The sequence below is a fragment of the Sardina pilchardus genome, chromosome 19 (genome assembly GCF_963854185.1).
Source record: "Sardina pilchardus chromosome 19, fSarPil1.1, whole genome shotgun sequence".
NCBI lineage: Eukaryota > Metazoa > Chordata > Actinopteri > Clupeiformes > Clupeidae > Sardina > Sardina pilchardus.
In genome coordinates, this window is record NC_085012.1 from 16,474,577 (window position 1) to 16,488,998 (window position 14,422).

Genomic DNA, 14,422 nt, shown 5'->3' on the forward strand with positions numbered 1-14,422 from the left:
CGTGTCATAAACTAGCCTACCGCGACCGTGATACAAAACATATCATGCGTGGTGTCGTTGGAAAGCTGTGTTTCGATCTCCTGCATGACGTTATGCCATCCAAATATGGACACTTCCTTAGTATCCGCAAGCAATCGCGAAAGTTCAAAGAAGAGTGTGGACTGAGAATGTATGTCATTTGCTGTGTTCATTTCAAGGCTTCTCAAAATTAGGTTTTTTTTGTTGTCATTTTCCAACATCTCAGCCTATGTAGCACTAACTTCAGTTATCAGTAGGCTATTCTGAAGATATTTACAGTTGGATATTGCATATGGATGTGAGAAGAAAGAAAGTGTTCCTAGTGCATTTCTACATGTGTGAAATGAATGTCCCACACTGGGATTAGGCCTACTGCAGCTGAAGAAGACTTGAAGAAGAATCTGTCTATTCACATTTTTCTACCAGCCATTGATAAGTTGATTACATTTCTAACATGTTGTATTAAAGAAAATATAGGCTAGAAAATAACTCTTTGTTTGTGCTGTAAAGTGGTTAGAAGAAATTAAATCGGAATCGGCTAAAATCGGTATCGGCCGGTCAAACTCGATGAAAAATCGGAAATCGGAATCGGCCAAAAAATTGCAATCGGTGCATCTCTACTATGAACAGCCATATAATTAAAACCCTCCAGCTTATTTTGTTATGGAGTTCTGGGACCCCCCCTCAGACCCTCAAAAATCAAACAATTCATGGCTGAAGATAACTGAAATTGCAATGGCATTTCACTATCTAACACATGTAGTGTAATGATGGATCTAGTGAGCAGGCCTAGGAAAGGGAATATCTGGGTAAATGCATAGACATTACATGATGTCATAACATAAAAGTTTTAATCTGATGTATATTACAGTGGAATACAGCTGCTTAACAAGTTAGACACAATAACTTGTCCAATCATTGCACCATTGAGAGTGCCCCCTAAACACTCATCTTTTCCATGTACCATTTTCTAACAGTATCACAATAAATGGGTAATAATGGTAAAACAGACCACAATAGTCCAACAAAGTCTAAAGAACATTGTCTAATGGTATTTCTAGAATACACTGTGTTGCAGCATCTTCTCAATTACTGTAGATCAAAACATCTTCTCATTAAAGTAATATGGGACTGTTGAAGGCAATGATGCTGCACTTCAATAGTTCTTATGACAAGTCATTTGTAAACAGTTTGTAAAAACTGTATCTTACTAAGTGAATTCATAAACAAGATCAGGCAACAGGCTAGAATATGGTTTGACAGAAGAACACAATTTTCAGGTTGAATGAGAGAGAGAAGCCCGAGTCAGGATGGTGCATTTGGTACTGATGTGTCTTTGCCAAGTATTTGAATTACAGACATTGTTAAGGTTTTACTGCTGGCAATTATATATCCTCCTTCGTTTGCTTTATTGGATCGATTTCAAGAGTGCAGCCAAACAGAGCAGTATTTCAATGTCTCTTCTTGCATAATAACTGTTAGCGGGATGGAACCGAGCCATCTTCAGCTTGCATGTCTAACTGACCACCAGCGACCCTCTCAAGATGTCTTTCTGCATGATCATAACAGGAAGTGAGTGAATAAAACTATTCAAACATGACCTTGGGCCCTGCACTGAACTGTATGTTTTGGCCTTGATGTAAACAAAAAAGCTGTACAGTACAAAGATAATGAGGCAATCGAAGCATTTCATGGATTAAATTGAAGAGCTGTTGAGTGTTTAAATCACTCAAGAGTTATCTCAAGATAATGTTTATTCTGACCTGACTTTGCTTTCTGCAGTCTCATGGTTTGTGCCTTTCAAGTATCTTTGAAACAGAACCCAAAGAAGTATGATCACACTCAGTGCCACAGTATAGGCTATTACATAAATGGACACAAAAATGCATAATTCTCAGCTAAGAAGCTATGCAAACACAGCCGAGTTTTTCCAGTCTGAGTACACCAAGAATCCTGTGAATGTGCTGTCTGTTTTGGGACTGGAATAGAAGCCGTTGTATTCTCCCAGGGCCATCTGAACCCAGACTTTATCGCCAGGAATCAGGTGCGTCAGCGTTCCCCCCGACAGTGAGGCCGGCTTGGACCAGTTCCCAAAGAACTGAAAATAGGAGGCCAGCGCGAAGCCGTTCTTCATCAGGTCAAACTGCAGGCTGGCGCGGTACACCGTGGCGTGGACGCTGAAGTAGTACACGCCCGGCACTCGGCAGGTGAACACGCCCGTCTCGGCGTTGTAGTCACCCTGCTCGTTTAGCACGATCCGATCGAATCGGATGGCGTCGCTCCCTGCGACCGGCACCGCCCTGGCTTCTGACAGCTTGGCGCTGAAGGCGGACTTAGGGGCCACAGCGCACTCCCCATCTTTTCCCTGTTCACCTTTGGGCCCCGGGTCGCCATGGTCCCCAGTGAGGCCCCTGGAACCAGTCTGGCCTGGAGGACAAAGGAGACAGTACAGTCTCAAACGAGTTGGCATGAGAGTACCTGTAATAGCCTACTGTCAAGCACAGATACTAGAAGATACACCTGCAGTCTGTTACGACCCCCTGTGCCCCTTCAGGCCTGGAGTGGCCAGTGCATGGGAAATGCTGGCCTAGCTGGCCTAATTAGCCAATCATGCACACCTGGTGAAGGTGTGGGTATTTAAGGTATTTAATCTCTCTCCCACTGGCACCTTCTCTTTCTAACTTTTGAACATCATACTGACTTATTGGCATACATGCACCCACATGAACACTTGCATACATACCTTTAGTTTCCCCTAGACATCTTTTGGTAATGGTTATGCTTTTGGTTCATTTTAATAAATGCTTGCTCTGGTGTGGTGAAAAATACCAACCCCTGAAGGCCAACTCTGGAGCTTCTTATGCACACCTTCAGGTGTACACAATTAGGCTGATTTGCCCATTCACCACCCAAAGGCTGCTGCACTGTCACTGCAGGGCCAGTGGGGGTGCAGAGGGGCGTAACAAGTCATAATGAGAAGGTTTATGAGTACACAAAAGACTACTGTCAATCACAGATACTACAGACCTGCAGTCATTATGGGATGGCACGAGAGTAACCTATAATAGCCTATACTATCAATCACAAATACTAGAAAACAGACCTGCAGTCATTATGGGATGGCACAAGAGTAACACAAAGACTACTTAGCACAGATACTAGATACACCTGCAGTCATAATGGGAAGGTTTGAGAGTAACACACAAATAGACTGTCAGTCGATACTAGAAAACAGACCTGCAGTCATTAAGGGAAGATTTGAGAGTAGCACACAAATAGACTGTCAGTCGATACTAGAAAACAGACCTGCAGTCATTATGGGATGGCACGAGAGTAATAGACCAGGAGCCCAGAGGGGTCAGCCTAGTTGGGAAGGTTACCAATTTTTATTGATACTACGATGTCTGGCATGGTCCCCAGATAGAGGAACGGCACGTCTGCCGGGTTCCCTCTGGTGGGTGTGGCCAGGGGGGGTGTAAAACTAGCACCCCAAAAATGGGCTAGATTAGTTGGTGAGGTTACCACTTGAAACCTGTTGCAAATTGTTTGCCATGGTCCCCTGATTGAGGAATGGCCACTGCCAGATGTTTTTAGTGGTGGGCGGGGCTTGCCAGACATCATTAAGTGAGGGGTGGAAAATGGGCTAGATCAGTTGGTGAGGTTACCACTTGAAACCTGTTACAAATTGTTCATCATAGTCCCCTGATAGAGAAATGACCATTGCCAGACATTTTTAGTGGTGGGTTACCCCCGGCAGACGCCCCCGAATGATGACACCCCCAAAAATGGGCTAGATCAGTTGGTGAGGTTACCACTTGAAACCTGTTGTAAATTGTTCATCATAGTCCCCTGATAGAGAAATGACCATTGTCAGACATTTTTTGTGGTGGGTTACCCCCGGCAGACACCCCCATATGATGACACCCCCAAAAATGGGCTGGATCAGTTGGTGAGGTTACCTATTCAAACCTGTTTAAAAAAATGTCAATATGGTCCTCTGACAGAAAAATTACCACAGCCAGACATTTTTGTTGGTGGGTTACACCAGCAGATGCCCCTATGATGGCACCTCAAAAATGGACTAGATCAGCTGGTGAGGCTGAAATGCACTATACAAATAAAATTGCCTTGCCTTGCCTTCCACACCATCACGATGGTAGACAGGCGGCAGCGGCGCGGGAGCTGCTCTGCATTTGGAAAATAGAGCTTGAGCAGAATTTTGACGGCAGTGGCAGGTAGTGTCCTGTTGAAATGAATGGCAAAGTAGCAAACTAGCATTGTATATGGGGAGATTTTGAACAGGACTGGCTGTTCATACATACATAAATGTAGAGCTCAACAATAAGGGGCAAAGAAAGATAGGACTATATAATGATATAAAATTATATTAAATGATAATAGAAAATGTTTGAACCAACCTTCAGCAGTCTTCAGCTCGATCCAAATGACAGTCCAATCCCATCAATTGACCACTTTAGATTTGAAAAAAAAAAATCTGGAGTGGTGATCTGAGGCCTTCAGATGATGGGATATTACTGTACATGTGGCAAGGATCAGCTCCTTTATCCCGTACAGTGTGTTAGAAAAAAAGTGACATGGATCTTTTTGATTGAAATTATTATTTTTTGCTGGCCACTCAGAAAGGTATTTTGTGTAAATGCTTTACCTTTTGAAAGAGTGGACAGATTTGCACCAAATTTTGTGTGCTAATGGTCTATAATTGGTACATAAAAATATTTGATTTCGGAGGCCAAGGCTTCTACAATGACCGACTTTTAATACAGGCGACTTTATGTTTTGCTCATTAAATTTAAAGAAGTGCTCGAATTTTCACCAGTCCTTGAGACCTTCACTGTCTAGATGGTCAACCTTTTTTGCAATAAATCTTGTGAGTTTGTACTCTATAATACATGAAGTCGCTTTGTGTGGCAAGCCAAAGTTTTTGGGCAAGCTTTGTGGCCCGTTTTTGGGATATAGGGCCAGATACACACAAGAGCGTGGCGTGTCAGCAGCGAGAAGACAGCCGGGTATCAGGCGGTGTGTTCTACTCGGCCTTTCGCACCGACAGTGTTGGCGAGTTGGTGGGTTGTCATCATTCGGGGGCGTCTGCCGGGGGTAACCCACCACTAAAAATGTCTGGCAATGGTCATTTCTCTATCAGGGGACTATGATGAACAATTTGTAACAGGTTTCAAGTGGTAACCTCACCAACTGATCTAGCCCATTTTCCACCCCTCACTTAATGATGTCTGGCAAGCCCCGCCCACCACTAAAAACATCTGGCAGTGGCCATTCCTCAATCAGGGCACCATGGCAAACAATTTGCAACAGGTTTCAAGTGGTAACCTCACCAACTAATCTAGCCCATTTTTGGGGTGCTAGTTTTACACCCCCCCTGGCCACACCCACCAGAGGGAACCCGGCAGACGTGCCGTTCCTCTATCTGGGGACCATGCCAGACATCGTAGTATCAATAAAAATTGGTAACCTTCCCAACTAGGCTGACCCCTCTGGGCTCCTGGTCTATAACCTTTAATAGCCGACTATCAATCACAGACACTAGAAAACAGACCAGCAGTAGTGAACGTTCACTACTGCCATTCGCAGATGCAAGAGGAGGTCACACCTGCAGTTATGTGTGAGCCTGAGATGCTGTGTGCTTCTGCCATTACAGTGATATATTTATGCTTGACATCTGTGTCACAGTGCCAATTTCTCCTCAGTACACACAGGCTTTTGCTTTTAAATGACTTTGCCATCTGTCTTGCTTGGATGCTGCAGTATTATGTGTTATTATGTTGGCAATGCAGCGGCACTTCACCTGTTTCCCCCCGGTCTCCTTTCTCCCCTGGTGCCCCGGCTTGGGCGTCGCGCCCGTCTCTGCCATCCCTCCCTGGCGCCCCGGGGCTGCCGTGCATCCCGGGGGATCCTGGGATACCTGGACTACCAGAGCACAGGCTGGGGATCTTGTTGTCATCGAGCTCGTGCGAAACACTTGCGAGCAGCAAGATGAGCAGAGAGAGTGACCATTTCTCGGAGGGTGACATCACTTGTGAGCTCCAGGCGTTGTCTGTATAGACTCTGAAGGAGAAGAGACAAAGAGCGTGCGGAGAGAACGGAGAGAAACACATGAATCATATGCAGCTGTTTTAACGTGTGTGTAAGGAGCCTGATGAGTTCAGTGTTCATGAGTGCGCTTGGGTTGAACCGAAACAGACTTCAGTCAGTCTGGGAGTTAATTCTCGTGCAAAGCAGTGGTATGCAGTCAGCTGATGATGGGGAAAGCACTCAGGATGTTGCATAAGCTCATATCTATCCTATTAGTAAGACCAAACCACAGGGGAATTCAACAGCCAATAACAACAATCAAATATATAAACTGTGAGAGCTGTGGCAACGATCCCTCTCTTTTCATGATCATTCCGTCTTGATTAACTTTGCAGAAGGAGATTATTAACTCTGCCACACACACACTCAGCCTGGAAGAGGCACTGGAGGAGAAAGGGCCTGGACCGTCCACATGTAAAAGTAAACACATCTGTCCTGAATGATTTTTAGATGAGAGAGAGAGAGCGCGCGCGCACACCTTTGGCCTGAGGCAACGCATTTCTCTGAAGTTTATGCCTCCAGGAAAATCAGCGTTCCTTTTAAGCTACATTTATACTTTGAAAAACAGCTGTCTCATCCCCCCAAAGCTCCTCTAACCGTCCGACCAAAACCACTTCACTCCCCTCACAAGGAAGGACCGGGATTTGGTGCCCTTGTTTACTGCAATAGCTTTAACATGATGCTGTCACCTGGCTCCAGAAGCACTAGACTCCTTCAGCGTCTGCATCTCCGCCTGAAAATGTCTGACTGGGGAATTAACGGAACCGCTCCCGTGGGGAATGTGTGCAGCACGCAGACTAAATACCAGTCCAGCACAGGGCCATCTGTCTGCTGCCGGTCTGCCTGCAGACTAGTCAGTAATGCCTCATCATATCTCACTCAGCTCTTCTCCTGTCTACACTTACATGTAACCCTCACATTACCATCCTCACCTTTGTCACTTGAAGGAATTGCTGTCTGTCTTTTCTGATGACAGTAACCTTTTTCTATACTGTAAAGGGCTACAAAGAAATACATCCAAGGTTATGACACACTCAAAATGACAGAAATTCATCTTCAAGAAGTCGCAAACTAACTCAGTTTCGGTGTTCTTTTAGTCTCTAGTGTAGTCTCTTTGTAGTGAGCCCCATCAGTCTTATTAAGAACATAGGGGGCAGTAAACATAAACATGGAGTCTAGTCTTTGTTCTTATTTGCACTGTTCACCCAATCAACTATTTCAGACATTTTCTTCTTACTGATAATGATTGAGCCATGCACTGAACAATAGACAGATAGATTCTGAGCGCAATAAACATAGTAAAATCAGACAGTAAAACTAGAAACAGTAAACTAGATGTGAAAAAGTAAGCTAGACATGTGGGTTTTAAAACCCCATTGTTTCCATCACTGCCACTTATGCTTGAAAGCAGCTGGAGAGGTTAGATTTAGCAAAGCTGGAATGTAAAACCTACCAGTAGCAGTTCTGAGCTTCACTGAGGAAACAGCTCGGGTCCGTCCAGGGCAGAAAATAAGTGTAATGCTGAACTTTTCTCGCTTGTTCAGAGAGTCTGGGAAAAAGTGATACTCCCCGTTTGGAAGGAAATGGCAATGAAAGCCAATTAGGGAGCAAGAGAGGGGGAGAGAAAGGAGGGAGGAGAGGAGGGGCTGAGGAGAGAGAGAAAGAAGGGAGGAGAGGAGGGGCAGAGCAGAGATGGAGAGAAAGGAGGGAGGAAAAGAGGGAGAGAAAGGAGGGAGGACAGGAGGGGGCAGTGGAGGGAAGGAGAGATGGGGAGGCAATAGAGACGGAGGACCAGGAATATTTGATGCTTGTCCAAAGAGGACAAAAGGTGAAAGACGAGCCTGAGAACAAATAACAAGCGATACTGGTGGAAAAGGAACAAATAGGAGAGCTTCAGTAGTACAAATATGTGGGGACTGGAGTGGTGGCGCTCGGGGAGCAAACAGCTGCTGAAGCAGACGAGGAAGCTCCTGACAGGGAGGGCTGGACGACAACTCCTGCTGTGAGGGAGGGGGCACAACAACTGCGGTCAGTGCCGGTCCCAAACTCACAACCCAACATCAAGGAGAAGCAGCTCTGTGCAACCATAGCCTTAGCTTCAAAGCCAACTGATACAAACCATTCGAGTACAATAAACACTGTCTTTTGGACAAGACCATTTAATTGCCCTCTTTCTCTTGTGGGGGAAAGAAAAGCCTTAGTCATCAATATTGCTGCTCGGGTGGATATTCTTTTGAATAGTGCCACTGAAATAGATCCAGCTCGGTTTTTCACACAGTCCCACATACAGTATTGCTCAATTTACTTTAATGGCTCTACAGTAGATGTCCTTAGGCTGCAAAGTAGTTGTACCACTAACTATGGACAGCTGGGGTTTCAAACAAGAGACGTCTTTCGGAGATGTGGACTACAGCATCTGCATTAAATGAAATAATAATAATAATAAAAGAACAATTGATTGCAAACTGTTAATAGTAATTTGCACAAAATGCACATTCACAACTTGAAAACGTTCAGAAAACGTAAGCTTTGCTTTCACTTTGTGGTTTTAAAGAGCGCTATTTGTCTGGTGGGGGGTCCATAACCCCACTATAAAATTCCCTCATCTCTACTTTTACTTCTCATTACTGGGCTGCCAAGCGGCCTATTAGCACACCACCAAAGGAGAGCTGTGGGCCTCCTGCCGACTTTCAAACCCTAGAGGGCCACTGAACATGTGGACACATCCCTGGCAAATATTAACACATTGTATCCTGTTCACTGTAATTCAGGGCAATCAGGCCAGCCACTTGTGCAGGCAACAGCTCTACTCGTCTGAGATTCAAGATTGATGTAAAAGCTCTTTAAAAATCGAATGCCTCAGCTCAACCCAGTTAAGTGTAAATATATTAGGACAAACACTGAAACAGTGACAGAACAATGTGACGGAGGGAAATGGAATGGGTGGGGAGGATGGAAGGAAATTGGGCCTTTCTGTTGAACTTTAAAATACAGATTGTAAGTATAGCTACTGTAATCCACTGGAGTCCACCATACACACACACACACACACACACACACACACACACACACACACACACACACACACACACACACACACACACACACACACACACACACACACACACACACACACACACACACACACACACACACACACACACACACACACACACACACACACACACACACAAATGATGCACCTGAGTCACTGTGAGGAGTAAAGGAGACATGTTTATTACTTAAACTATCACTTAAATAAAAAAGGTGCATAGAAAATAAACATGATTAGAAACTTTCCTTTTTACACTTATGTACAATTGTATTTTTTTTCTCATTATACATTCATCCTTAGTAGTTTGTGGTTTGCGATTGTAATTTAACTTTTTGTTTTCCTTCATTTCTGTGATATTGGTGAATACTGGTGGGCAACTCAGACCGGAGAAAAAAGAAAAAAGAAAATAGACTTTCTTTTTTCTTTTTATCGTCAGTATTAAAATGGTCATTACTGTCTGTGGCTGTTTCGGTTAAGTGCAGTACACGTGTCTGTGTCCATATCCTCCCAGCATCATCATCTACAAGTCAGTGGAGCTCACGCCAGGCTCCTCCTATAACAAATACACTCCCTTGAAAAAGGGAAAAAAGGCTTCCAAATGCTGAAGAGGCATTATTCCCACCATCTTGACTTGCGCTAGAGAGGATGAGGATGTGGACATGCAGATAATTATTTTTTACGGATATGCCAAAGTTACATACAAAATAAATAAATAAAAAGGATTAAAAAATCACTATCACTTATTAAAAAAAAAAAAAAAAAAAAAGTCAGAACAAGAACAACTCAAGCTTCAAAATGTTAGAGAGAACAGTACAGGACACTTGGGTGGGTGAAGAATAAGAGCATTACTCTTTTCCTGGCCTTGACAAACCTACTTATACCACATCAGTCCAAATCCTGCTTCAGAATGTACAGAGCAAAAACAAAACACTTTCACTACAACGATAAAAACACAGGAAAATAAAACATTTGACCTCAAGAAGTTTACAACTACAGAATACATTTACATTTCGCATGATTATTAATATTGTTCCTTTCTAGAGAAGAACAAAAAAGAAAAGAAAAAGAAAAAACGGCAATGCACGGGCACAAATTAACAGATACTGGATGCACATTTACAAAATGAAGGTTAGTTACTCTGAAAGGATTCTGAAACTCAAAAGTTATTATTGAGTACATCAAACATGATTATTAACCATTAAGAATCTGTTGCTGCTATTGTAACTAAGTTTGTCTGTCCATTCCATATAGTGAAGATATTGACTTACAAAATGTACTATTTATACATTATGCTCCTGTATGCATGTACGCGTGTATGTATATATTGGATACTGTAATTACATGTAGAGTTGTAATACCACTGAGAAATGATGTCACGGTACGAAGTCCAAGGAACAACTGAATTGGTCTGCCTCTTTTGAGTTTTGACCAACTAACTAACTGACTGACTGACTGACTGACTGACTGCATTCACCTGTTTCGGAAGCGTCTCAATCTAAGCTGACGTGAAAAATGGGAAAAAGCTGCAAAGCCCTTGGGATCGTTATTCCTCATGTCCTTGTTTCGATCTCTGCGTCAACGTTCCAACATATTCTTTTTCCGTGACAAGACTTTCCCTAAACAACTCATCCCAGCCTTTCTTAAAATACTAAAATGAACATTAAACAAATGCGATAAGAGTCAATACAATTCATATTCATATATATATATATATGAATACATTCAATAAGGGCCAAACTGTGGCGGAACTCCGGGAGTCGGCCCAAACGTAATCTATCCCTGAATTAGACTAGAAGCCTTGACGAACGCTTGACAGGGCACGGCGATGTGTGTTCTGCAGCCGACCCCCACCTGAGTTCTGTCCGTACTGACCGCTATCTGTGTGGGGGGGAAGGGTCAGAGGGCACAGTAGAACTCTACAACCTAGAGCTAGAACTCTTGGATGAAAGAGGAAAGAAATAAGTGAGATGTGTGCTCAAGGTGCCTGTGCTGACCTTTGCTGGCAAGCAGGTTCCTTCCGAAGGATAAACTGTTCTAGTCTTCCTCCCCACTACCCTAAGAATGTGTTGGTAAAGTTATTGTTTTCACTGACCAGCCAATGGATGGGGGGCCAGGGCTCAACTGCATACTGTTAGACAGCGAAATAAACAAACAAACAAAGAAACAAACAAAAAACTCAACATACAAAACGTACAGAATATGAATTAAAAAGTACTGGCCAAAGCGGTCTGTCTCTGCAAAGAGTAAATTCAAGCCAGAATTGCATACAGCAGCAATCTAGAGTTTTTTGTTCAGAAAGATATGCATAGTACCCATGTCTCTTACAAATCATCCAATTGCTCTCAAACCAACCCATCTCCTTACAGCCACGAGAAGGAAAAATAATATATATTTTTGCCTGTTTACTTTGGGGGAAAGGGAATTGAGAGGGTCAACAACCGGGAAGCCAATTGAAGGACCGTTGATCAAAAAGAACCCAGCAGACCCATTGCCATTTGAACACACACCCCTGTATGCTACAATCTGTTAAGGCCGTCACATCACAAAGATGAGAAGGTACACCACTGGTAGCCACTTGACCATTTCTTCAACAGCAAGTGGGTGTGGGCAACTGCAGAGGCCTCGGTCCATTTGTGAAGTTAACTCTGAAATATCTCAATGTCAGATAAGGCACCTTACTCCTACTAACAAGGACCAAAGAGCATACAATGGGATATTGTATGGGATCTTCAATGGGGTGTCTTGTAAGTTCAAGCTCGATATTTCTCTGTGTTTGATAAGATCTGGTGGAGTGAAACTATCCAGAGCACAATAAGCATGGGGTGGTGAAATGGAAGCAGGTAGGCTGTTCAGTGCCTGGGTAGTTAGGAGGTCTTGGAGCAGTAGTGCTTCATGAAAACTCTTGGACTGGGCTAGCCTTCATAGCCCTGGGGTTTTACAGTTACTTTACGAAAATAATTCTTCGTGATAAAAAAATACACAGAACACTGGGGAATTTGCTTCTTCAAAACTTTGGAAATCTTTCGGATATAATAATAGTCTTGGGTTTTAAAAAATAGAATCGAACGAGACCAACTAATACAAGAGAACAAAGACGGAACTATGCCTTATGTCTATGAAAATAGAGTCAATGAGAGACCGGATACTCTGAGGGAATTGGCGAAGGGGCTGGCTAAGGGTGAAATAAGCGCATATTCACTCCCGACCCTTTACAGCTGACCAGCGCTACAAGTGGTCACAAATACAAAAGACGCTTGCTTCAGAGTGGCAAATAGGAGCTACTGGTGGACTGCACTCTCTTGAGACAGTAACTGCTTCAGTCTGAAGTCTTACAAATAAAAAATAAACCGAAAGGAAGGCAGCTCTACAAATGTCAGACCAAGCATTAGTGTTGTAAACCTCTTATTTCCTACAAATATGTTGTTAAAATAAATACAATGTTTTATTAAAAATATAAATACCATCATTAGGTGCTATTCACTAGTGAGTGCTTTTCAGTCTTTCGTATATAAAAATATACATATTATTTACATATTGAAAGAAAACGCCTGATATCGTAAAAAGATACAACTTCCAACGCAAAGCAGACATCATATTTTTTTACTCAATTGCCAACATTAATTATTAAAAGCAGCAACGGGAGGATTTTTCTCATATTGGTCTAAAACAAGCATAAAATAGATCAACGTATCACGTTTGCTCAGCTCAAGTCAATTATTTGTCCTTAAATCCAGTCATCATGGACAAAGCCATACCATGCACACACGTTTGACTCTTTCTTAAGAAAGGATGGCTCTGCAATCTTTTGTCCTCCAACGACCACTTCAAAACAGTTACCAGACCTACTCTTTCTTTCCACGGACTCAAGACAACCAACCGCTCGACCACTCTACTGCTCTGCAGTCCCTCAAGTTGCCAGGCTGTCAGTCCACCAGGATCTCAGCCCTAGCCAATCATAGACCGTCTCTCCACTCCACTCTGGACCAACTCAGTATAAGAACACGAAGCATAGGAACGCTCACAGATATCGACATTACTGCAATCAAGTTTTGAAAAAAAAAGAGGAAAAAAGTCAACAACTGATGAACATAATCTAGTCATCCCTACTGAGTCAACACAAGATTGCAGGATATTTACAGTGTCTCGAACATGGACAGACAGGCTTCGCCTCAGTAAAAACTAATACGGCCGTCTGAAGGCTTCAGTATACATTCAGTGATGGAAAAGATGTGTTGAAGAATGCCATGCTTAGAAACAAAAATACATAATATTAATATTAATAATAATAAGGGCTTTCATTGATCGGTTTCGTTATTTCAGTTTGAGCCCGATTTTTTTTGAACCCCTCCCCTGAAAGAATTGCACTTTGGTGTAAAATGGATCTAACTACGTGGCTCTTCTTGCTTATAGAGATCCATCACATTCTGGAAGCAGGGGCAAATGGGATTGAGCATTATCAAACAAACAGTATCAGTTTCTTACAGGCCATATCCTGAAAAATTAAGGTAAAAGTGGTGATGTACAGATTTAAAACGTATGGGGAGGATATACACAAATGTCTTGGGCACTGATTTCAACCATTGAGAAAAATCAACAACAAAAGATCAACCTTACATTAAAAAAAAAAAAAAGATGTTTCTGAAGGCCTGAATTTCCCCAATTGCTCTCAGATTATGACACTGAAAACCAGTCAACGAAATGTAACGAAAACCAAAGAGGCACAGTAATGTCATCCTTCCGGAAAACACAAGCATACACTGAACAGCTCTGACGAACAACAGAAGCCCACTTCAACGCATGCTACCTCTTCAGCCCTGTAAGTGTCCCCCACGACAAGACACGTGGAACTGCTGTGGGCCGCCCACAACAAGGTGCTGCCGACATCGCCCTGAAAAGTGCTAGAATGCCAGAGACTTTAGTTCAGGAACTTGCGGCACTTTTTGGCTCCGCAGTTGCAGGGCAGCTTATTCCCGGGTTCCTCGATGGGGAACTTGTAGTCGTAGGTGAGCTCTTCTCCTCGGTAGACCTTGCGCAAGGCGAAGATGACGATGTGCTTCTGACTGTCAACGATGATGACACGAGAGTAGCAGTTGGGCTCGCAGGAATGGTTTATGAAACGCGCTGCGTTGCCATGCATCGTGGCGTCCACCACCTCGTAATCATCAATGCGAAACATGTAACAGCCAATCCCCTGGAAAAGATGAAAACCAAGCTAAACTAAAGCTCAGTGGTAGGGAATGT

At 43.2% G+C, this 14,422-nt stretch overlaps 2 protein-coding genes across 4 annotated transcripts in view; both read right to left on the minus strand.

Moving 5' to 3' along the window:
* Positions 1–852: 852 nt before the first annotated feature.
* Positions 853–7,589, minus strand: c1qtnf5 (C1q and TNF related 5). Its single transcript, XM_062520857.1, has 3 exons — positions 7,580–7,589; positions 5,840–6,097; positions 853–2,445 (listed from the first exon to the last, which is right to left on the minus strand). Exons 2-3 carry the CDS (start codon positions 6,063–6,065, stop codon positions 1,925–1,927), a joined length of 747 nt encoding a protein of 248 aa, XP_062376841.1. The 5' UTR covers positions 6,066–6,097; positions 7,580–7,589; the 3' UTR covers positions 853–1,924.
* A 1,751-nt stretch (positions 7,590–9,340) lies between these two features.
* Positions 9,341–14,422, minus strand: part of kmt2a (lysine (K)-specific methyltransferase 2A) — a 38,023-nt gene continuing 32,941 nt past the window's right edge. For all 3 annotated transcript variants that reach the window (XM_062520855.1, XM_062520856.1, XM_062520854.1), the window contains exon 35: positions 9,341–14,372. In XM_062520855.1, coding sequence (XP_062376839.1) covers positions 14,097–14,372 — 276 coding nt within the window. In that variant the 3' untranslated portion in view covers positions 9,341–14,096. The remainder of the gene's footprint in view (positions 14,373–14,422) is intronic.